Source organism: Stigmatopora nigra, chromosome 14 (assembly GCF_051989575.1).
Source record: "Stigmatopora nigra isolate UIUO_SnigA chromosome 14, RoL_Snig_1.1, whole genome shotgun sequence".
In the NCBI taxonomy this organism is placed as follows: domain Eukaryota; kingdom Metazoa; phylum Chordata; class Actinopteri; order Syngnathiformes; family Syngnathidae; genus Stigmatopora; species Stigmatopora nigra.
Genome location: NC_135521.1, coordinates 9932518 through 9958667, shown reverse-complemented (window position 1 = coordinate 9958667; position 26150 = coordinate 9932518). Strand labels below are relative to the sequence as shown.

The window sequence follows — 26150 nt, the reverse complement described above, 5'->3', positions numbered from 1 at the left end:
AAAAAAAACGGGAAAGAAAGGACGAAAAATATGTAATCTTCATCATTTATTGTCTTAATATAGTTTTATTAAAGCTATCAAGGGAGATCATGTAAAATAGATTTTCTCCATAACTGATGAATCTATTGTGTTGTTCAAAAATGACCGCATTAGTTAATAAAAACATGTTGTCAAAACACTCCAACAAATTATTTTAGCCTGCACCCTATGATGTACCGATTGTACATCTGCTTCCCTACATATTTTTTATTTTTCTGATGTGACATCACCATGCTGGCGGGCAAGCAGCGAGCGGACAGGACGCCAGAGGATGCCAGACATTCCTCGAATGCCCGACACGGGGATCGCGCTTCTGCTTGTGAACACAAGCCTCTGGCCGGCAGTTAGTGGAAAAATACAAGTTTATCCTTATGCTTTCGCGGGCAAACAAGGCTCTCGTTTGGGGTCTTTGACCAACTGTGCGGTATCTGCTGTGTTCTGAGTCATGTGGTTGTTTTGTCATTTTGTCATAGCAGATCTGGACAAACTTCAAACATGGATATACAATGGCAGAGTTGATGAATAGTGGAACAGTGCGTAAAAAGTTGACATAGCGTCTCATCTTGCGTCAGGCTTTATTGTAACAGCAAGTCAATGGAGATCTATTTCCTTGCAACGTTGTGGTGTTTGGTTGGGTTTTTGCGTGTGATGGGCTATCACGTTAAAAGATCGAGCGTCAATGCTTGTCACGCGGTCGTAGCATGTCTGCTTTCTTTTGGTAGCTTGGGGAGATAGCAAGAAATGACGATTTTATCATTTGCGGCCAAAGACGTCAGGTAATGTCCTTTCAAAAACACGAGGAAATGATGTATTGGTGTGAAGGTTCACTGTTACCGTGTTATTTATCTAACTTATTTAGCTGATTTTCAGATGCATTGAGTTTTCTGATGAGAATTTCTGGATGAGGTTCTGTGGTTCTTTAAGTGTTGGAAAATGAGATGCATTGTGGGTAATAGTAAATCAAAGAGACAGTGGTTTTTCCTTCCCATCATTGTGCTCCATATCGCTCAATATTCCAGTTTTTAATGGACAATTTGGATTTATGTGAACTTTTCAGATAGTTTGCAGTAGAGAAAGGATTCACAAACACTATTAGATGCGCAATAAGCAGAAATCTCCATCCATTTTAATGTATATAAATTAATTTCATGAGTTGTCTTCTTAAAAATGACTACAGTTCAGCCTACTTTTGGGACTTGAGACCCATACTTTGGCCTATCTTGTTAGCTGTGGACGCTACACACTAGTACACACTATTTGTGATGGTGTATGAGTGGGTCACAACAAGCAGGAGGCGTCTCTGTTCCAGTTGTAATCTTCTTACAGATTTACTGCAGGTGACTATTGTGCCATGACATCAGTGAGCGGAAATCTCCTGGGTCAAGACATCCCATATGTGTCCTTGCCAGAGTGTGCCAGAGATTTAATCCACTTTTAAAGTCTTGGGATGTCAGCATAAAGGGACGACTCGATACTCAGGGGGGCTTTTAAACTACTATAGTGTGTAGTTAGTGGCCAATATATCACACCTGAGTTCTTTGGTACGGGAACAGGGACAAAATATAGGTTAGATGATGTCTGTTTTTGTCCATGAGGAATTTGAACTCTTGAAAATGGGAGAATGATGACTCAAGTGTCCTTCATACATCATCTTTTTGTCAACTGTAAAATTGAAAAAATAGTCAATAATTATCGCAGTAAAAGCAAAAATCTACAACTTCACTCCACTCTGTTTTCTAGTGATCCATAAAAGTCCAAGTTAAGTTGCCATGAATGAATGGAAAATGGCAAAAATTTGACTTTCAGTTATTCTATTTGTGTTTGCCGTTCCTCTTAAAGAAATGATGCAGTAGAAAGATCAGGAACTGTTTGAAATGTTTGCACTATTATAAACCTAATGAGTCTTTTTACCTACAAGAATTTTGTAGGATTTAGTTATCTAAAACATGCATTGGATGCCTCTATTTTCTTTGTTAATCTTTCTTAAATCTGAATCATTTTCTCAAGCAGCCTAACCACATTTTCATGAATACTGCCGGCTGTCTTTGGAGATGTGCTGGTTGGTCATCTGGTCCAAATTAAAGAGGAACATTTATAGTTTGAGGTTTAAATATATATTTAGTAATGCCATCTGACATAAATTAGTCCTGCTTCTCTTAAACATAGGAACAGCTTCTTTTTTTCTTCTTTTTTTTCAATATATTTTTAAATCTACCCTTTCAATGTATTTTGCATTTAAATAGACCTTTGGCATCAATGGCACTTTAAAATTAATTAAATTAATTGTAGTTTTATTGCCATCAAAGGCAAGTGATTAGTTAAATACTATGAGAAAATAAAACCTATTTAGAGTGTATTTCTGATGTATTCATTGTTATCCTTTATATTCATGAATTTAAATAATTATGTTAAAAAATAACTACAAAAACAATAGTTTTTCATAATTTCAAAGTATGACAATTAATTCTTTATCATTGTTAATAATGTTTATAATAAAAAATAAGCCCTTTGCACTATAAATAATGGTAATCTTTAAGTTAGTGTCAACATTTGAATAGCAACTGTCTTTTTTTCCATAGAAAAATAAAATTCTGTTAAATATGACTATCCAAACCATTGCCATAAATCGCATATAAATTTCCAGGCCGTGTGTTACATTCACATGACATCAGCAAGCAAATAACAACATGACTGTTTTCCTGTGGGAAATAATATGAGTTGCGGGGTGAATGATGTCAATAGAATTACTCTGATTTGTTTCCCATTGAGTATTGAGAACATCAAATAACTACTCTGAATGGATGGTATGAAAAGCCAAATAATAATGTCACTAATACATGATGATGTTATAAGATGCTGTCCGCATTAGCTCACATCCTGTCATGTTAGCGGGGTATGACAAACCTCACACTGCTCTTTTTATATTGCTTGTTTTTCATTTGAAAAACTTTGAAGTTCAATCACCGCTTGGATGCTAAATGAAACAACCACTTCGTGACAAAGGTCATTATCGTGTCTGGCTGAAAAAGACAACATAGTGAAGGATGTAAATAAACCACAGTTGTTTGCTTCTTGCTGTAAAACTGTGACAACAATGCTTAATCTTGCCAACCTGGCCATTGGCAGAGGCTTTAAAAAAAAAGGTCTAACGACTTTCACACGCTTAAAGTGGAAGTTCAAGGGATACAAAGGTCGGCTGTCGCTAGTTGTGGGTTGGGTGTTGGGGTCGTGCATATGTCACCCAAGTCTGAGGCAACTGGTGAGGTCATAGATGAACTTTTCCCATAGATGTGTCAACCCTCCTATTTTTCTCTTTCAAGGACCGTTTATATGACCGGGTTTGACACAGTATTGATTATCGAAATGATTTTTTCACAATGTTTAAGTGGTGTTACCAAAATGTACATTTTGGGGGGCTTTTCCTGGAAAACTAAGTTAATTTCATCATGATATTGCAAATAGGGAGAATGAAGATATGACATACTGTGACATACTGTGTATATTTTGAACCTATCCTTACAGATAGCTTTTACATGTTTTGATCCTTGTAGATAGATTTTTAGTACAAATGAATGCAGATGGCTCAGTTGTTCTTAAAGGCTTTGAGGTCCATTCAACTTTTTTCTCACACACTACCAGAAGTCAGAGCCAAATTTGTGGCTAATTTGCAAACCAAACATATTGCTATCCTTTTGAGAGGCACCTCCATAAATGAAGGCGTGCAGCCACCCACCCTTTCGAATCAAGCCACCCCCTCCCCTAATGTGAGAGCAGTGCACGACTAAACCCTGAATGCTCTTTAGTGGTCACACTTTTCCCAAACGCCTTGCAGCTGCTCCTATTGTGGCTTCATAGGGAGAGCTCCTTCGCCATTTCTTTAGCCCTCCTGTCGTTGTCGGGGCCTCACACGGATTCAAACAGAGGGAGTGTGACCCCACAGTGTAGGACGCCATGACATCATGCGTTTTCCGAGAGCAAGAAAAAAAAAATAATGATAGGATTCCATTGCATGACCAAAACAGGCAGTTGGGTAGATTCTAGAAGCTTGGTGTGGATGGAAAATATCTTATTTTAAATTCACCATGAAACAATGTTGAATTATTTCGGAACTTGAGTGAATTTAGCCAAGTCCCGATGCCTTTACATATTGGCAAATGAACAATAAAGTGTTTCGCTAAGAAATGTGCCTGCTCCACTTGGAGCAACTTATTGGATTCTTTATAGGTTAAACAACTATCCACATTCATAATAACACGCGGCAATTTGTGCTGATATTTGGCCCCGTAGGGCTCCATCCATGATCAATTTCAAAGAATAAGTAGTAGCAGTATTGGTAGTGGTAGTAGTTTTAGTAGTAGTAGTAGTAGTAGTAGTAGGAGTAGTAGTAGTAGCAGCAGTAGTAGTAGTTTTATTATTATTAGTAGTAGTAGTAGTAGTATATGTAGTAGTAGCAGCAGTAGTAGTAGTTTTATTATTATTAGTAGTAGTAGTAGTAGTATATGTAGTAGTAGCAGCAGTAGTAGTAGTAGTATATGTAGCAGGAGCAGCAGTAGTAGTAGTAGTATATGTAGTAGTACTAGCAGTAGTAGTAGTAGTAGTATATGTAGTAGTAGCAGCAGTAGTAGTTGTGGTGGTGGTAGTAGTAGTAGTAGTAGTAGTAGTAGTAGTAGTAGTAGTAGTAGTAGTAGTAGTAGTAGTAGTAGTAGTAGTAGTAGTAGTAGTAGTGGTAGTAGCAAGATTACTTAAATTGAATGACTCATTGGCAGCAATTGACAATGACAGAGATGCAATTCATTTAAAAACTGGAGGAAATGACTGTGAATACTCATAGTTTAGCATCACAGTGGGTGCTACTCTATCTTGTGTTGCCTAAATGAAGTTTAATTTACTTCACATTTGGAGTACTAAAGATTAACTTGTTTTTCTAATTCAGGCCTGCTTGTTGTTTTGGTTGCTTGTTGTAGTATTTTTGGGCTTTTTCCTTCTTTTAGATGAAAAGGACAAGTGTACAATGAAATGGTGTTTATTCAAACAAGTATAAAAACATTTAAATGAACATATGCAAAAATAGATAGAGAAATATATTACTTTAGTTTAATAAATACATGGTATATCGATCATTGCAGACAATCTGCCCACCACAGGGTTCGCAGTACACAGTACAGAAACATGAGGTATTTAACGGTCACATTCCCCATCTTGTCAGCATCTTCTCATCGAGCAAAGGCAGACAATTCCATTCAAACTGGCCACTCTTGCCACATCCACCATAAACAATGGGGATTAAAAAAACATTGTTCTTCAAACGAAGCATTAACTTGTCAGCATTGGTTAATATTTAGATCCCTTAACTAGGAAGCAAAATAGAGACATTTGGGAGGTCAACATTCCTGAGACTGCTGTTAGCCCTCTGATTGGTTTTCGAATAAATGATTATCAAAAGCTTTCATGTAGCAGAATCCTTTGAATAAAAAAAGTATTCATTTACGTCCAACAGCCTTGCTGAGCACTCATACATCAATACTGCTTGTTGGTAGCTGCCACGTCTCCCCTTGAATTGATGTTAGGGGAAACAAGGATACAGAGTCAAAAATGCACATACTAGTGCAGTGATACCAGCACCACTGTTTCAGAGTCATCAGTTGTTGAGTTGTTGTTTATCTTTCAGTCCCATTGTCGATTTATCAGCAGCTGGGAGAGGTAGTGATGGGACTGTGGAGGAAGGAGAGCTGATTGGGAGCCGAATGCACCGGGATGGACACGGGGAAGTTGAAGACGGTGTTGCCGTTGCCAATGGCTGGACTTCCTGCCTCGGATGAGCAGGTCGAGGTTGCGAGCACTTGAGATTCGAATTGCAGGAGTTGACCCATGAAGCTGAAGTTGGGCGAGATAATACTGCGCCGCTGTTTGACAAACTCGAAAGCCTCGTCCAGTTTCACCCGGTTGGTGCGCATGAGGTAGGCGAGGCAGATGGTGGCCGACCGGGAGATGCCCGCTTGACAGTGGACGAACACACGACCACCATTATTCCTGACAGAATCTGTACCAGGGAAGAAAAAATGGGTCAAAGTTAGCAGAGAGCGGTAAATCCCTAGATATTTGGAAAACACAAAAGCCCTCAAGCTGGTATATAAATTCAACAGCCCATTAAGACCTGGGAGCATGGTTAATGGCTCTATGGGGGTGTCAGTCTGTTGGGGTCACCTCTGAGAGGAGAGGTGGGGGGTGAATGGATACAAAGAAGAGGAACAAACCCCCCACCAAGCATATTGATCTGGGAGGAAGGCCGCTAGTGAGTAAGGAGAAGTCGCCTTTTGTGAAACCACAACAAAAGGACGGCGCCAAGGCAAGCTCAACTCTGTTATGGCGCCCCGGCAACTCTTTTTAAGAAGAGGTGTGTTTGTTTGGTGTGGGAAGGGTTTGATGATGTAACCAAAAGGGGCCATTGCTGAGACAGCTGGTCAGTTTTGGAGGGAACTTGTACAAATTTAAATTCTTGGGGAAAGGAGGGGAAGGCTTTTTTGGAGGGTAGCAGCTGTGATGCTCATTCGCAGTGCTATTAACAGAAACAAAGCATGGAATATAGTTCAAAATAGATACTCACCAATAAACTCAATGGCTTCGTTAAACCAAGAGCTGATATCCGCTTTGTGGTTGTCCTCCACGGGGATGCTTTTGTACAAAAAGGAGTCTTCAAAGTGGTTGGGGCAGTTGGCAGAGACGTTTATAAGGGCGGTGATGCCTAACATGTCCAGCATGTCTTTTCGGGATGCGTGGTAAGCGCTGCCAAGGTAAAGGAAGGGCAAGATCTCCACGGGACCTCCCTAGAAAATAGGATAAATAAAAACAGTCAGTCAGAGGGGGGTGGAAAAACAACTCTGCTGTGATTGGGGCCAATTGTGACAATTTGGTCATTTAAAAAAACTGTTTTAGGAAGAAGTGGACATCTCATTTTAGATCAAGTCTCAATTAAAACTATATTAGTATGGACATTTACTCTTAACTCATTGTCTGATGATGATGTGGCATTCATTTAAACTGGGATTATTGGCAGTTAGCTCTACCAGGTCAAATGAATTGGATGTCTAAGGATGGCAGTGGCTCCAAATGAGTTCAAGAGTGCCTTTTTAGAGATTTGGGGAAATGAAACAAACCTGATCATAAAGTGGCGTGTTGCATGGGCTGCAGCTTGGATCTGCGCTTCCTGGGTGACTGGAGCTCAGAGGTAAACTGAGCCCTTGTGAGGGAGAAGGCTTGGTGCACAAGTCTGGACACTCTTTGGAAAATGTCTCAAATCCACCTGATGAGCAAAAAAATAAAAAATAAAACCATCAGATGACAGCACCATCAATATATAACCATAAAAGGGAACAACTGCAATGTAACAGAGAAGCTAGGGTCTATTTCGGAATTGTTTACAAGATCCCAGCTGGATAGGTGACAGCTGAAATGCCCATTTGTTGCCACGCACACGCGTAAACAAAGCTTTAAATGACCTTTTAGGATGAAAACACTTGATCCGCAGGGGTCCCGGCTCAGGGCCGCCACGGCCAGCATTAAAGTCCCGTCTTTCTTCGCCTGGCTCAAGTCACAACTGTGATCGTCCAGTAGAACCACCGACTGGTAGTCGCCGCTCAATAGTCGGCTCCTGGTGTCCTCGTTGGGGACGATGTGTTCGATTCCCAAGCCGCCTCTGGCTCGCCGTCGCACGATGGTGCTAAAGCGGACATTAGTAGAGCCCGCGATGTGGGAGTTGTTGAAGGACAGGAAAGATCGGCAGTCCAGGACTAGGCAACCCGGAGCGTTGGCCTCTAGTAGACCACGGAGGGACGCACAGTCGATGGCGGGCACCTCCATTATGACCATAGTAGGGCGACGGGAGAGAAAAATTAAATCCAAATACATAAAGCTTGAAGCGTGTGGCGATGGACAGCGGCTGAGTTTGGTCTCCTTTTCAGCTGCTGTGAACCAAAAGTTATTTAGAGGACAAAAAGTAACTCAAAAAGTTCTTCTTGAACGTATCCGCGGTTGTTGGATCTTCTTTCCTTATGTATTGCGAGAGTAGTTGGCCGCGATGTGACTGGGGAGACGCGCTGGAGTACTTTCTATATATACGGGCGGCCACAGCTTGTGAATGAGAAGCATTTGACGTCACACGTCACGCCCACTGGCGCACTGCCAGAGGCTGTGACGTCAAGGGCACGCGCCTAAATTGCCCGCCTGCACTGAATCGACGCGCGCGCGCTCGGTACGAGGACATTTTGGCTCGAGGCACGCTCACGTCGGCCGCGTACACGTTTGTACTCAGCTGTTTCATCTCAGTGCTGTCACGTACCCAAAAAGTGGCACATTTTGGCACAATTTGTTCTAGAATTTTCTTCCAAAATGTCAAAAAGTACTTAACATAAGCTTTTCTTGTTTATTCATTATTTTTCTATGCCATCAATAAAGTGCAGGGGCTTTATCAGGTTAAACATTGAATGTTTTGTACATTTTAGGGTAGGCTACTTTTCATCATATTTCCCTATAATTCCATATATCCCACCTATACAGGCATGTTTTTTTCTGCTAAGTTAAAAATATAGTCAGATTGTGCTCCAGCAAATATTAGTTGTCCATTCATTTCCCTACCGCTTATCCGAAAAAGGGTCGTGGGGGGTGCTGGAGCCTATCCTAGCTGACTTTGGGAAAAAAAATGTAATATAGTTTAAAATTAACTGCGGTATTGGAAAATTATGACTCACTGGTTTGTAAAGTATTTTATGAAACATGTTGATTCACACAGTATCAATGCATAATATTGCACAACAAATTCTATCTAATAATAAATGCAAAATACACATAATTATTTTTTGTTCAGATTGGACATTTGTAGATGCATGGATTTGGTGATTTTTAAGATGGTAAATGACAACAAATTCACCTTGACCTATATTTGTAAGCTTATGTATTCTTAATATTTTGTGTCTGGATCGTTTGCCTCCATTGTGAGTACTCTTAGCTTTACATTCATCTACGTCATGTTTTTTTCCACCTTACAAAACCGTAAAATCTCATTAAGTCAACATGACCACTCTCTATTTGTCTGTTTTTTTAGTATTATTGCTATTATTATTTACATTATGTTCTTATCCATTTAGGTTATAAAATAAACTATGATAACAGTGTCAAATGTACGGTATGAAGTAAAAACAAAGTCATCATAGTTAAGTAGTACTAATACTTGGAAAAATCTGTACGTTTATATATATTTTTTTAACTTGAGTGTACTCTCACCAGTGGTGTTGACTCCCTTTACCAGTTAGTCATTTTAATCACATGATGGTGACTTCATCTTGTGAACACACTCATCGTTAAATGAATAGATGTGTTTTCTGATGTTACACTAAGCCAATAATTGAGTTGGAACGTTCAAGCGTTCAAAAATATTAGTTCTAGATATTTTTAACATTCAAGATCATTATTTTTCATTATTAAGCTATTAAATAACAAAGTATTTGTTCGCTGAAATGGTAACTTATATAAAGGGAGTCTTCAATGCTAATGTATCGTATCTTCCGGACTATAAGTCGCACTTTTTGTTTTTGCTTGGCTGGGCTTGCGACTTATGTTTCTCTCTCTCTCACGCAATCAGCCTGTCATGTTGTTTTTAGGATCTAGTTCTCTGAAAAACAGATGCCTATTTAGCCTGCTGTCATCTAGTTTACTATTTTTACTTTAATGTATGTTTGTTCTTGCTTTGTGATAAAATAATAATTTGCCTTCGCAAAAACGTGTTTTATACTCCAGTGCGACATTTTCCTCCTCAATTTTTAGATACATTATGTATCATTTAATTTGAAAACACTAGATAATGTGGGAAAACATTTTTTCAGGCTTTGTGATTGGCTGAAATGATACAAATAAGAATACAACCTTAGAAAAATACCTGCCGATAAGCCGCTTCATCTTTTACCATTAAGCAATTTTCCGAATTTTCCATGATGTTAGCACAGAATTAGATTTCTGTTTTGCCTCTTGAACTGAGGGTTGACAAATAAGAAAATAACATGTAAATACTGGCATGGGGGGCCATAAACATTTATTCTTTGTTTTTATTAGTCGGAGGTACATAATGTTCAATGCCCCGAGAGTGGAGGCAAACCATAAAAGTTAATCACTGTATAGAAATCTCAAGTCCAGTAAATTTCCACATGCTGAGTACCAAAACACATACGGCTCTTCCAGGTACACAACAGCAGATGGAGAGTTTTCCAACCTGCCCTTTCGTACTTTATTGAGACAAGCAAATGTAACGTTGACGGGAATTACTAAGCTTTACTCCATATCGAGAAGTCACTTGGAGATACCCACTTGCTTATTTAATGACTCATAATGAGCCCTGCTGTCTCATCATAAGGAAGCATCAGGGACTTTGTTGACAACATGCGGAGGTGTGTTCTACTCTTTTGTGACAGGCAAAAAGCCAGGATGTTTTTTTTAAACAGTAAATTTACAAACACATCAAATATTGACTCCTCTTCATCATGTTTTCTAGTTTTTCTTTAAAGTTTCAGCTCAATATGCCTTATCACTTACCCGTGAATCAACCGATGAGCATATTCTTATCTAGGTGTACATTACGTCTGCCAAGTTTTATCTTTTCCAAAGATCTTAAATAAAGGGGATGACCTCATTTTGACTTTAGAGAAACCTGAGTAGGACTATCAACCCACATCCGTGCTATTATGACCTTTTGTTTTGCCTTAGCAAAAGAAAGGATAATGGAGGACCTGTTATGCGAGAAAAGGGGGCGAGGGCTGGATGGGAAACCCAAAGGGCTGAAACGTAACTAATCACGACAAAGTGCAAAAAATCTCCAGCCGGTTTAACCTAACGCTCCTGTGAGATGAGTCAACAGTTAACCAAATGCAACAAAGCAGGAATGTTACACACTTTTAAGGGAGGGAGGAGTTAGGGACAATCTCATTTCTAAACATTTTCTCTCCAATAAACAAGTCTGTCCCCCGCCAGGCAAAAATATTAGACACTTTATATTCATTAGATGCAACAATGTGTCGTAAAATTATAATTTGTGCATTAAAAAGTCCAGTATTTTCACATAGTGTAGGTAGTCAGCAGTGGTGAAAAGCTTAAAATTGGGGATGGGTGTTTTTGAAGAATGGTTTTCATTCAATGTCCGTAAACCAACGAGTTTTGACAAAGGCTAATTACAGTCTTCATCTAGAAAGGGAAGTGAAACAGGCCGTCTTGCTGTTACTTGTTGTCATTTTGTGTCTGTTTACTGTCATTGCTACTATAGGCAACCTGTGAGCAATAATGGGAAAACACACAGCCTAAATCCAACTACTGACACATTTCTGACTGGAATTTGTTTTACTGTTATGTATACAGGACAAAAAAAAAATACAAAAAAAAACGATGACACATATTTTGGCAATTTAATATAACTCGTGATGAGGAAAATTTTCTGCTTCTATTTCCCTGTTGTTGTAACTATATAGCTTAACTCCTATATATTTTTAACACAATATTTTTCTTCAATTAAATTAATGACAATATTTAATCTGATTCCTGTTAAAATATGCATATTTTTTTACTGAGGATATTCTGGAAAATTATTTCACGTGAGGGATAATTATTTTGCAAACAATTGTGAGGATAAGCGATACAAAATAATCACTTAAGTTCAGGGTTACCTCATTAGTCCAAATTAATTATTACACGTTATAGTGTAGTACAATAAGTTCTTATTTGATCTGTCCCATGTAATTATACATTGTTAGATTTTATTCAAACATATCTCCGTCAATGGAAATATGAAAGTAGCAGTCTTTACTGTTCAAATATGGGCAATTTTTTATATTTTATTTTATTTTTAATTTCAATTTCCTATTTCAAATAACTGTTTGAGTGATAAACAATAACAAAAACCTGAAGATACTTTAAATGTTTTTATGATCAAAATAAGAACAACTTAATATGTTGTGAATGAATTCTCCTCCTTTTTAGACACTGAGAATCGTTTTATTAAAATAAAAAATAGGAATAGTTAAACTCAAAACAGCGCTCGTCACGTTTATTTTTTTATTTTATTTTACCTCTGGAAATAGAATCACATGAAACCGGAAGCAGCTCTCCACCAATCAAATTGTGCAAAGCGTCCTAACTAACGTGACGTCAACCCGGTACCGATGAACAACCGGTAGCTTTGAGAAGAACCGCGTTCTCCCCTTTCTGTGGGTCTTTGTCCAAAAATACCCCAGATCGTTCAAGCACCATGACTTTCGACGTCAGGAGGTGAGTACTCAACTTCCTCTTTTATTTGGATCTTCACGTGAGGCTGATCTTTAGCATCCCCGGCGTTTCTTGATCTGTGACCGAGCACCGAGTCAAAAGTTGCTCCTGTGGTCACGTGTGTCATAAACTGCCTTCAATGGGACATTGTTGTCAAAAGATCTAATTTCATTTAATTTAATCTGCATATTTAGTGTACACACACGAGCAATTGTTTTGATGGTCCCTGCGACAGTGATGTTTAAACTGTCAATAATGTGCACCCTTAATCTAAACAAAATAAAAGGATGTTTACAGCAAACAATGCAATCACTAAACATCCTGATTTTACAAAATTTTCCTAAAAAATGCAGTTTTATTGTTAATATATGTATACAAAATAAGTATAGTTTCTCAACACTGCATGTGCATGGAAGTATTTTTCAAAATGATCCAATATGCATCCAATAGGCATATTGCAATAAATAGGCCAATCAATCAATCAATGCTTATCAAACTTATTTTATGTTTACTAATAAATGAAAACATTAAACATTGTTGAATATTATTGTATATGTTCAGAAAATACACAAATAAATGCTTTCTGATATTATTTTAGCAAAAACAAAAGCACATTTCGACCAAATAGACATGTGCCAAAATATAAACACCAGTATAAAATCCACATTGAACCACAAAAACAGAATATAATTCATTTGAATTGAATGCTTTTAGTGTCCTTATACAAGTATAATGAGATTTAAAGCTTCACCACAAAGTGCACAAATAACAACAACCAGACAAATAAATAATAAATACATAATCAATACATAAGCAATACATTATTATTGTTAGGAAAATAATAATTCATTTTCCAGTCCACCTATCCTCACGTGGCACAGGGGTGCTGGAGCCCATCTCAGCCAGCCAATCAGAGATGGTTGCCAGCCAATCGCAAAGCACATTGACACTACCTACCAAAAATAAAATACATTTGATGACTTAGGGAAGCCATTGACAATGTTTTACATTATTATTCAACATTTTTCTACGTATGAGCTCCTGTTTCTCATAGTTGAAATGCTTTGGTGGTTGTTGTGCAAGAAAATCTGGCTGCCTCATTGACTGTAATTAAACCCTAAACTGGTCTAATTGCTGCAAGACGACAATTAAAACACATTAAGACTGTGACACATCTTCTGGGGGTTACTTTTTAAATGATAAAATAAATTACATTAGGAATGTCTGTTGTAAGTTTTAATAGGGCGAAGACAAATGTACTTTATAAAAGTGTTGTCAAGTAATATAGCAATCTTGTGTTTCTAGTTTTGCTTTTGACAGACTGGTTGTGTAACAGGGGTCAACAGGTTGTCATGGTGGGGGTTTTGATCCTCTGTAAACTCTTACAGAACTTGAATTGCCACAACTCAATTGACCAATTCATTTTAGGATGTTTCACTACCACTATGTCATATTTCACACTTGCATTGCGTCATAGGTTGAGGCATCTTCCCAGAACCACCTGCCATACAGGATATCCGATAGAACAAACCATATCAAACTTGTGATTTTTTTAATGAACATTTACAAAAAAAAAGTATGATGTCATTTTATAATGGATGATCATCATTTTTTTTTTCTTTTCTGGTTCATCCACGCTACCTCCTTTATTTTTTTTTAAATGTCTGACTGTGCTAAAGTGGGCCTCTAACACTAGTATACGTAAGTGCAAGGCGATCAAAATTAACACTATGTTGGATATTATCGCATTTTATTTCCAAAATTAATCTTTGTTTTCTGTTTTTGATTAGTTTTCAGATTTTTTTTTTCATGAATACCTACGAATTAGTCTTTTATATATAAGAAGTAAATAGTAACTTAAAATGTTGACTCTAATTGCCTTTTTTAATGCACATTCTTGGCACCCTTAATCATGACTAGCCTAAGATTCTAAAGATGATTACAATTCACAATCCTCATCAGATAAGAACTTATCTCTTGCTTCTGCCATTGACTTCTTACATGACTTTAGCAGGAAAACAACAACTGATAGACTGTTATCACACACACTTCCACAACATTCAATCAAGGAAATACACTCACAGCTAATCACTGAATTCAAACCTCAAATATTTACTATTGACGACCACGATCACGTGATTGCCATTGTACACACAACAATTTAAATTATTTCGCTCATTTAAAGTCCAGAATCTATTAAACATTACTTTTAGGAAGTGTCCTGAATAATTACCGGTTCTGCAAAACATACTAAAATAAAGTAAGTCACCATTGTCAGGTACATTTGGTGTATCCAATATACAAATGCTCTGTTAAAGTATGTGTAAAGTCCAAAACCTAAACTTAAAAAAAAGCACTTGTGAACAACTGACTCATAATGACTCATTTGGCCGTATGAAAACTCGATAAGGTTCCCTTTTTTAGATGTGCTTTCATTTGCTGGGATCAGGAGGGAGTTGATGGTACACAATGTCCTCACTAATCACCACACGGCAAAAGTCTTGCACACGAGAGCGAGCAAAGAGAAGTGATGGTGTGAGGGTGATGTGCTGAATGCAATTCAGGAAATTACAAGCGTCAAGGATGGCCTCTACGAGTCAACTTTAATATTCATGATTATGAAGTGTTCTTAGGAGAGGAAATCAATGAGCGTATCCATGTTGTTATCTCCCTGACGAGTGTACTGAACACACACAATGCACAGCTGATCTTTATCTCTGTCATCAGAGAGATAAACAAACATGGCGACCCGACATTTGCAGAACCAATGATGTTAGAACGTGTTTGTGTATTGGACAAAAACACTGTCAAAATTTTGTTTTAGGCAGAAAGGGCTAAAAGGACGTATTGGTGTTTACTGGCTCATGTTTTTTTTTTCAATGGATTTTCTTATTGGTATGCTAGTTTCCTTCCCCAATGAAAAACTTCTCTTTTCTTTTACGCTGCTTGAATAAGATGTGTTCGCGTAATGAGTGATTTGTGACATTGTGGCCAAAAAATATTCAATTACAACATCAATCCTTCACATGGCACATGACTTCAGGAAAATGCTGACTCATGGCTAAACATTGTGCAACATCAGCTGCTCGGTTTTTCTTCTGTTTTGAAAATTCGGAAAGAGATTAAAGCCGAACCTTTAGGCGGCAACTCTTCAAGGCGGCTGCTTAACTTACACAATTTAATGAATGGCTTCACAGATATCCAAACTTATTAACCCCAAGGTACGTTTTAGACAAAATGGACAAAACAGGACAAGTTTGGCTGTCAAACCTCCTTCTATTGATTGATTCCGTCATTCATTTTCTGAACCATGCATCCTTACAATGGTTGCCTGGGGTGCTGGAGCCTATCCCAGCTGACACCCAGAATTGGTGCCAATCGTAAGGCACAAGGACACGGGGAACCATTTGCAAACTCATACCTAGGGTCAATTTAGAGTGTTAAACCAGCATACTCTGCATGTTTGAGGGATAAGGGGGGCAAACCGGAGTACCGGGAGAAAACCCATACAATAGTGTAAGCCAAAAAGTTCACTACCATTTCCATTGGCCTCACTTGTACTTAGATTTTTACACATAATGAGGGCACTTCAGGAATGGTATAATGAGTATTCCCCAACCTCTTGAGTGAGCTGGCCTCTCAAGCTCAAGCTGTCTGCTGTCCTAAAGTGCCCCAAGTTCAGGAAGTTCATAATGGAAGTGGACTAAGAGAGAGACTGAACCTCACTTGGACACTCTATCTTCAGAGAAAGGAAAAGGGAAGAAAAATGTAAAGTGAAGTAGCAGAGTCCTCACTGGACAGGAAACCCCTCCCTCCTCGCTTCCTCCACCACCCTGCATTGCCTCAGCCATCACTGGCAGCTTTCAGTGGAAGAAATGTCAACAGATGTGACTGTTTTGGCAGGAGATGGGGAAGGAGAGCATGAGCTTGTGAGCTGTCAATGGTGCAGTTTGGCTTGAAAAATGTATCACAGCCCAAAAAGGACATCTGCATGAGCTCACAAACCTAAATAGTTGGGATGTGATGTCGCACATTTCCCCTCCTCTTCACTCCTCAAATAGGCTAGAATAACACGACTAGAGGAGTTTAATGGGGCGCTGTGTGAAAGTGAGTTGTTGCAATAATTATAAGTTGCTTTACATGGTTTTTAAACTAAACTGTAGGAGTGGATAACATTTCGTGAGTCCTCTCTGATGCATCAACGACTCGTCAGTGCAGATTTATTGTGTCATCAACTAAGGACGTCCTGATCGCATATTTTTTGCATGATTTTGTGGATCTGCTGATCCCGATTCTTGATTCTGCATAAAAGAGGGGATAATAGCAGATCCAAATGTCCCCCATTTTCCCAATTTGAACAAAGCAATTCAACCTAAAAGCCATATAAGAGGATGATTTGCAAAAACAAGTATGTGGGATCTGTTGAAAATCATAACGCCATTCTTTAGCCATGACATCATAACCACAACAAGCTTGCAGTCATATTTATTGCAAATGAATATCAACAATGTTTGATGTCAAAACGCGCTGACGGTGACCAAATGTGTGGCAGACAAATGCCTACTCTCTGCAAATGTGCCCTTTCTACATTGGGAGGTTGTAAACACTTAAAAATACTCAGTAACTTATCCTAATATTTGCCAATTTGATAAATAGATAACCATGGTTAAGACAATGTCACTTAAACTCCTGTTTAGAGATTATAAAGATGATTGGCGCTAAATAGAGCATGCAACATTCCATTTTATTTGGACACTGGTTTTCTTATCTTTTTTTCATCACTTTTCCGATAAATCCGTCAAATCAAATTGGTTGACCGCACTATTTTTTTGTGAATTTAGAGATATGCGAACAATTCCATTCATAAATAAAGATCAAAATAATCAAAACAATATCTCTCATTTTTAAATAGGACATTTCCCTCTTCCTGTTCTAAAATATTTATATTTCTGTTTTATGACGTGAATCGAATTGAATGTGTTTTATCACAGCGCCTACTTTAATCTTAAATCTATCAGAGTATCTATCGGTCAAAGTTTTAGGATCTTATCGTGACTTTGTTTTTGTCGGTCAAGTGCTGTCTTGTGTAAATGTTTTTTTGTTGGTGACCTACGTATAGTTCAGGTCAGAAATATAGTGCAAACAGTTGGGTGTGTATTGCAGCAGGCTGTCTAAGCCTGTATAAGAAATGGCAGCGTTCCAGTGCTAACATTCCAGCCGTCTTCTGTAATATCGCACAGCCTGACAAGTACAAAATGTTCTTCCGTTCTCAGCACGTAGTGTTTACCTTTTTAGTATTTTTTTTTCTCACCCATTTTTCCACCTAATTTCTCCCTTTCTCTTCTCAGGTTTGATATCTACAGGAAAGTGCCAAAAGATCTCACCCAGCCCACATACTCTGGCGCTTTCAGTAAGTGTAATGACGTTTTGTTTGAATAAGCTTTTAGTTCAATGCTTCTTTCTTGTCAAAACACATGTCTACTGTAGAAGTGACTGCGTATGTATATTGGTGTAAAGTCTATTTTTTCACATTACTTTTTAATTTTTACATCCAACAAAATGAGCCAGTAAGAAACGTTAAAAAAAATAAAATAGAAATAAAAACTTGCCGTCTGGTAGTACTCTGTTGAGTTCATACATCCAATAATGTTCTTGAAGTTCTGTAAGTTTAGTATATTTAGCATTCCATTTACAGAATGAGTGGAAAAGAACCGTATTTACTCGCATATAAGCCACATTTGTCAGACAAAAAAATGATGACTGAATCGGGGGTACGTCTTATAAAAAGACGACATGCACGTAACAGCAATCGATTAGAAGTGACAATGGAACTTACTCCCCTTACATGTCTCTTTTTGGGTGTTACCCTAGTTTTAAAACCAGTATTGATTTTAAAATGCAATCAAAACGTTGGAAAAATCCAAAGGAAACATTCATTGTTAAGATTTACAACCACAAGTCTATCTTTAGTATCTTTTAAGCTGTTTTTAAAAAGCCTGTTGAATGCTCCATGTTAAATAACTAGTAATTAAGCACATCATCCCTGAGTCAATCCACTTGGAATTCCACCAATTTGGTGAACTGGCATGGAAAACATTTAGTTGATGCCCACTGGCACTTTGTATTGTAAATGCTTTTCCTCCCACATCATGTGTTTGTCACCACTAAGTCATCTAATCATTTTAAATGTTCACCATCTGAGAAGGTCCCGTGACACATTTTAGGTCCCTCAGTCATCTTCGAGCTTCAACTCATGAAAGAACAGTTTTAAAACAAAGGACCTGGTGTCCCTGAGACCCCAATGACATAATGGTTAAGTGCTGCTGATTACAAACACCTTCCTGGATGACAGGGAGGAGAATGAGGCTGCTAAAGATGTCAGTTTCCCACCTAAGAGGAAAAGGATGCATAGAGTTCCTGCACCCGGTCACCACCCTTCCTGTCGCCATCTACTGTCTGGTAGTGTAGAGCCCACCGCATCGTTTTTTCATACTGGGACGACTAGCCTCCGAGGGAACTAGAATCGACCCCCTTCACATCACAAATAGTTGACCCCCAGCACGATAGTTTGCCCGTTTTAGTACCACATTCCTGCCAGGAAAGGTATTTGCTTTAACAATACGTCTGTATTTAACCACAGTGTTTTTTCCGGAGACCTCCCCCCTACCCCAGTGTCATGTGTAATATTTGTGAGGCCTGCATATGCTGATAGAAAGCTCTCATTGTTCTCTTTTGGTGTTTGAAATGGACTCAGGCAGAACAAGAGTAGAAGGGTGCGTCTGTTTACAGAAAGGCACAACATTGCGTCAGACCCTACTGACCCCAGACTGGTTATGTACATTTTCATCCTCTCTGATCCCATATGTGAACGTTAAAAAAGATGAGCTCATGCTATATTTTTGCGGCTTGTCACTGTTTCCAACTGTACTTAAACCCCCTCCCTGTAACCTCATGAAGAATAACTCTTGGAGATTTGACTTCAAGCTGAATTTTTGACTTGTGTGTCATTGAAAGGTTGTTGTTTGGTTGTGAAACTTTACTCAAAGTAGAACGTCCAACCGCCGCATGTTTGACTGACGCTATGCCAACCGCAAGGTCATGTGACTCTGATCCTTGGAGACAGTTGTCATGTAAACATGCCTAACCTCATGGGTGAGAGGCCCCCGTCCAGGCTATTTATGTAGTATTTTATAACAGCACTTACTATACAAAATAAATACATAAGAATATACTTGTGCTTGTGCATTTTCCTTTCTTCCAATGGTCGGTCACTGGATAGCAGATTACATATCATCTAAAACTATGATATTTATTAACCATCTTTGCTGTCTCACTAAAAGTAGTGGAAGACATCTCTGGCTACTATTTGTGTAAATATGGAATGACATTAGATTGAATTGAGACCTTTGTTGCAACTTTAAAAGTTCCACTGTATCAAATTATCCATTCCAAACATATTTTGTGAGTCATACGTCTTTTCTACGTCATAGGAACTCCAAAGATGGTTGTTTTGCCGGACTAAACGAGCTCACCTCTCTAGTTCTATGGCGTGATTGCGTTTAATGTGTAATTAGTGTAGGAGGGTGTCTAAAAACTGTAACAGAAAGCCTTACCACCACCACCATCACCATTAGAGCTGCTATTCAGGGTGACTATATAAAGCTCTGGTGATTTCATGAATGTCAGCACCACAAATTATCCTTGCCTCCTTCGTGGAGGAGACTGGCTCATTTGTCTTGCATCATCTCTTTAAAAATAGTGATGTCATTTGAGATTGATACATGAGAAGTACCATCTATCTTGTCTTGCCATGTGTGTATGCGTATATTTGTCTGCCCAAAGCTAAGATATTCATTTACGCTCTGTCAACCTTTGTCCACAGTTTCCATCCTGTGTTGCCTGGTCATACTTTTCCTCTTCCTTTCGGAGCTGATGGGATTCATAGCCACTGAAATGTAGGTAGCACCACTTGGGTTACATAAAGTATATGTTGTAATATTCTGGAGGGCGGGCGGCAACACACACCTTGACACAGAGGCCACATTGTTAGTGGCAGTTGACAGATCATCATCACCAAGAGGACTGACTGACTGCCAGTGTTTTGGTTCTTTGTGTCGTCAGAGCCAATGAGCAAAGTCTGTTTTTGTCACAGGAAATTGGCTTTGCATCAGTCCTGAGAGGGGATGTCTAATTAGGCAAGACGTGATGTAGGGCGTTACAAAGCGGAAATTACACTGGCAGAGGGGTACACATATTCTCACAATATGATTTGATGCTAACCTGCGATGGAAGGACCGATCATTTAAAAGTCCCAATTTGATTTTCCTTATTCCTATGTCTGGTCTACATTAACCACAATATTTGAGGGATTACTGTATTCTCTTATTTTACATTTTTATATTTATTTATTTGAATTTTTAATGACATAAAGGAAGAATCTTTTTATTTTATTTTTTACATTTTTAACTCAAAAAAAACGTAAAGCAGTACAAATTCAGTTTTTTAATGTATTCTTAGTTTTGGTGTTCTTTTTCTAAAAATAAGAACTATAGCAAATATTCTCTTTTATTTAAAATGATTATTTAGTGTTCCAAATTTTGTTGAAAAATATTAAATATTCTTCCTCCCGTGCCAAAATTTAATTTCAATTTTATTTTAGTAAGAAACATACATTGCTCCAAGTTTGACACGTTGGCTACGTCTTAAGAGAATTGGAAATCGACTCTAAAAAGAGAATTGGATTGACCTCTACTTCCTCTCCTCTTATTATTTTCAAATCTAATGTGTCAGAATTGATTTCAAATGACAAATCCACCTCATTCTTTAAATTGTATATATTTTTGCTGATACTTTTTTTTGCATTCACAGTGTAAATGAACTGTATGTGGACGATCCCGATAAAGACAGTGGTGGGAAGATAGAAGTGAGTTTAAACATCAGTTTGCCAAACTTACATTGTGATTGTGAGTATAAAACAATATATATACACACACACACACAAACACTCATGCCAGTTCTGCTTCTGATACTTGCATGCTCATCCTACTTAGTGCCGTACATATTTCCATCTGCACCCACTGTCAACATCTGCCTCTGACATCATGCTGCCTTTTTATGGTGTCAGAACAAAAAGCACTCTTATTTCCCCTTCTCATGACCGCACGCCCTACTGACGATGCCGCCCGCCCGCCCTCCGGCCCGCCTGCCTGCCACAAATCAAGGCTAAGCCTCAAATCAAAGCCCACTGATTCACAAAATAGTTACTCGAGTGCAAAAAAATTGGCTCCAGATTCCGATGAGAGATGTTTTCGGCATGTACGAAAACTTGCCGTTTGACCTTGTGTCAAGGCAAGATCACTCACTGAAATCTTTGATTATTTTCGGGGCCTTTTTCTTTGCAAAGAAAATAAAGCAGTTCAGTTCACTTTTTCAACAAACATATCCTCTGCTCCTCTTTCTGTCTAGAAGGTCATATTGCATATTTTCCAGGCTTTTGAAAAGGTCACCATCCATTACAAACAGACTTATTGGGGTCACGTCATCATGGAAAAGGTCTTGGCTTTTTTTCTGCTATTTTACAACTCGACATCTTTCTCCGCTGACTGACCTTTGTATGTCGAATATTATTGCCCAATGTATGACTCTGAAAAAGCAGAACTCGCCTATTATAACCTCATCGTCGACATCATCGGCCTCTTCCGTAGCTTTTCTCAGACTCACTTCTTAAGACGACCAATCTCTTAAAAAGGAGAAACAGTCCGTGTCTCAGTGCCGTATTTGGACATTTCTGTTCAAATGAAAGCACAGCAAATAGTGGTACAACATGCTTCTAACTTCAAAGGTCAAAGTGACGGCATGCGGAGGTCTTTAGCCGACATCCCACCTATGCGTGGTGTCAAAGCATAGCCAGGCGCTGAAAATAGGCCACCGCAAATGTGCCAACATACAGCAGTTCTTAGGGTGGTAGTAGCACGCAAATGTGGTGAGGGATGACGGAAAAACATAAACAGACTGGCAGGGGGGTCTAGGTTGGGTTAGACATTTCCTCGTAATTTGGCATATGGGTCAACTTTAGTATAAGTTACAACAAGTGGAAAATGTTTTTTTTTTTGTAATGGTGTCAAGGACTCTATGGAGAATGGGGGGTACTTTTTCAGTTTCTCTAAAATTGTTCTGAGAGTCCAAACAATTTTTATATATTCTAATATGGTGATCTGATCAGCTGCAGTAATTATGGGGACCGTCCCACCACTGATCGAGGTCCTTAACAGTTGCTTTTTGGTTCATTTTGTTTTTAAAATTGAATGTTGTATAATAATACAGCGGAAGGCAAGGATTAATCCTTGAAATATAATGATCTGATTTTGATGATCACCTGTGATAGATTTAATTGGTCATACGTGGTAGTCAAGCAGACTGATTACTGTTCATTTATTTCAGTATCTGTGAGGTAAACAGTCCAACCTAAACACAAAAAAAACATCGTGCATTGATAGAAACCACCAAAACTCCAAAATACCTCAGTGGTGTGCTCATGAAAATTAGCATTGCATTGCAGTATTTTACTCTCAATACAAATAGTATTCACACTCTAAATATTTACCTTCTAACAACACTCAATAAGCTCTTTGTACTTTATATCAACAATGCTTTATCAGATGTATTTTAACTTGCTCTACTGTATGCTGTCTGTTTAACACCATGCATACCACCACATTTATCCAGAAAATCTTACATAACGTTGCTTTATTATTATTTCATGTTTGCTAGATTTCAAAACAACTGTTGACACTGTGCCTATACCATTGTAATTATTTGTGTCTCCTCTTGCAGTGGTGGGCTTGGACATCCAAGATGAAATGGGTCGCCATGAGGTTGGCCACATTGACAATTCCATGAAGGTCATTCTCAACCATGGAGCTGGTTGCCGCTTTGAAGGGGAGTTTGCCATCAACAAGGTAAAATCTACTCTCAAAAACATACCTACACAATATCCTGTATCCCGATTAGTCAGTCCTTAAACTCACCCACAATCATTAACCCAGCAATCGGACATTCGGCACGTTTACTTGTGGAATAATCGGATGTGTCTTTTTGGCACGATTGCTTCACAGTTTGTAAGGAACATCTAGTTTCCAACCCACAAGCACAAATAAAGACTTTTCGTTTACCTTTCTCACTCATTGACGGTCCTAGACGTCTAATCTATGTTGAATAACAAAAAGAAAAAACATGAAAATGATAATGGAAGCGTCTCAGGCAATATTGTGTGCTGATATTGTAATTTTGAAAGGAAAGCCCTGTCACAACGGCAATCAAAGACATTTATTTATTCAAGACAGGTGGACTGACTTGTCATATTTACACTATTTGCATACTGTATTTGTGTCATGTATGATCAGGTGCCAGGAAACTTCCACGTGTCCACTCACAGTGCCACAGCACAGCCGCAAAGCCCTGACATGACTCACACTATCCACAAACTGGCATTTGGAGAGAGGCTTCAGGTGGAGAATGCCACGCTTATGACACATTAACAACACAAAATAGGAAAAACAGCAGTCATCTTTTTTTTGTTTCCCCAACAGGTACAAAATGTCCAGGGTGCCTTCAATGCTTTAGGAGGAGCTGACAAGCTGGCGTCCAATCGTAGGTTTCTGCACCGTCACCATGTGCAATGATTGCGTGGTGTGATTCAGTGGGATGGAACGCTGGCAGATTCAATGGAAACCTGATTCATGCTTTATCATAGATGTTATCAGCGAGGATGAAAATTCCTCTTAAAATACGAAAAATTCCTGATGTGTTGAGGACTGCATTTGGACAATGACATTGCGTACAGGTTTTACCTGTGACGTGGCAATGCTTTTGGACTAAATTAGTACAGGCGCACACACGCACGTCATTCTTTTAGAGTTCATCATTTTTTGGCAGCTTTCCACTTTCTTTTTTATTCCTCAAATATTGGGTCAGTCAATGACTGTGTTCCATTTGGGTGCATTAATAAGGAGGATCAATGTGAAAATATGCTCATATTGTCTCGTATTTCCCAGAAGGAGTGGTGTAAAGTGCAGTGCTGAAATCAAATGGGAAATTTACCACAGATTTAAGGCAGATGTGTTGTACAATGACAGGATACTATTCATTTTTTGTTCAGTTTACATTCATTTGCACTGCATGCAATGCATGTATGTCAGATAGCTAAAATTGCCTAGGAAAGCAACTCCTTACATCTGACATAAAATCTATTAAAAATATTTTGGAGTTTAGAACTAACACATAACATTTTGCTTGCCCAGAAAATGACAACTGACAAAAATGGATTTTTTTTTTCCCCTTTCAGCGCTGGCCTCGCATGACTATATCCTGAAGATTGTTCCAACAGTTTATGAAGATCTATCAGGAAAACAGAGGTTCTCCTACCAGTACACGGTAGCCAACAAGGTGCCCCCCCCTTTAATTCCTCTCTTGTATCTATGCGTAATGTTCATATATTGAAAGAATGCTGCAAAAAAACACATACTTTTGTAGTGTGAGGGCAGTGAGCGACAAATGTGTGTGTTTGTGTGGAATATGATGAAACTGAACAAAGCAAAACACAGTTCTTACATATGATTTGAATTAAGATTCCTTCTGAATAAATGGCGAGTAACATGATTCTATTATGACTCATGAAGGCCTCCAGATAAGGATAAGGATGCAATTACCCATCGTTGGACTTGCTTTCATCCAAAACAAAAGAGCGCTTCTCTGCTATGTAACGTACATTGTTTTCACAGGAATATGTTGCATACAGTCACACGGGAAGGATCATCCCGGCCATCTGGTTCCGATATGACCTCAGTCCAATCACAGTCAAGTACACAGAAAGGAGGCAACCCCTTTACCGCTTCATTACAAGTGTGAGTGAACTTTGCTGTGGTTATAAATCCACAAACCATCTCTAAACATCACTTTATTTATACAGTGTTCCCTCGCTTATTGCGGTTAATGGGGACCGGGACCCCCCGCAATAGCTGCATTTCCGCGAAGTAGGCGCTGCCCCTTCAAAAATGCTTAAAGAAACGTATAACACGTGCACAAAAACACCACCAAGCAAAAACATCATAGTAGTCCGGATGGAGGATCTTCTGCAGTTTTTTGCACGTAAGAAACATCGTTATTGGGAGTTGTGAACATTGTTTTTTTTGGGCGGTGAAGATGCGCCTAGAACAACCATGACGTCATCAATGCGATTCCTGAACTCTCACCATGTTATTGACCATTTCTTTGGCCTTTACTAATTCTTATTGAATATTTTGTTTCCACCTCTTGTAAAATGATGTAATTTATAATTTTAACTTTATCTTTAAAAAAAAAATCCTGAAAAAATCTGCAAAGCTCGGAGTCCGCGATAGCTGAAGCGCGAAGTAGCGAGGGAACACTGTATCTTCTTACTGGAATTGGAAATGTGGCTAGTTAGGAGAATTGATCGTTTGTGGTGGAAAGGGAAATATCCTTCCCTTAAGCCATTTCAAATATTTCTGTATTTATAATCATTATCTTTTTGTCTTTAAAAAACATTTTATACATTGCTTTCTATTTTTTTTTTAAAGTGTTGCTATTAATTAGATGAAGTATGATTTCATTTAATTTCTTTTTATACATTTTACCAACTTTCACTTTAAAAAAAACCAATTACAATTGTTGTACTCCAATGAAATCCTATCTTTTTTGTCATTGGAGTTTGTTTGTTTTTTACAAATTATTATTTACAAAAATGTTTCTCTTTGGACAGCAAGAATGTTTATTTTCTTATTTTTCAAATTTGATTT

At 38.4% G+C, this 26150-nt stretch overlaps 2 protein-coding genes across 4 annotated transcripts in view; one reads left to right on the top strand and one right to left on the bottom strand.

The window, feature by feature from the left end:
* The window catches only part of ergic1 (endoplasmic reticulum-golgi intermediate compartment 1), a 66942-nt gene that overhangs the window by 39644 nt on the left and 1148 nt on the right, over positions 1–26150 (top strand). For 2 of the 3 annotated variants that reach the window (XM_077732409.1, XM_077732410.1), the window contains 8 exons: positions 17685–17746; positions 20219–20291; positions 21205–21299; positions 23170–23294; positions 23739–23843; positions 23925–23985; positions 24680–24780; positions 25116–25238. In XM_077732409.1, the coding sequence (XP_077588535.1) occupies positions 17685–17746; positions 20219–20291; positions 21205–21299; positions 23170–23294; positions 23739–23843; positions 23925–23985; positions 24680–24780; positions 25116–25238 (745 nt within the window). Of the gene's footprint in view, positions 1–12173; positions 12340–17684; positions 17747–20218; positions 20292–21204; positions 21300–23169; positions 23295–23738; positions 23844–23924; positions 23986–24679; positions 24781–25115; positions 25239–26150 lie in introns of those variants that run through there. The other variant, XM_077732411.1, reaches the window with a different exon arrangement.
* Positions 5047–8143, bottom strand: dusp1 (dual specificity phosphatase 1). Its single transcript, XM_077733061.1, has 4 exons — positions 7536–8143; positions 7194–7339; positions 6644–6863; positions 5047–6079 (listed from the first exon to the last, which is right to left on the bottom strand). The coding sequence occupies exons 1-4, from the start codon at positions 7942–7944 to the stop codon at positions 5724–5726; spliced, it is 1131 nt and encodes a 376-aa protein (XP_077589187.1). The 5' UTR covers positions 7945–8143; the 3' UTR covers positions 5047–5723.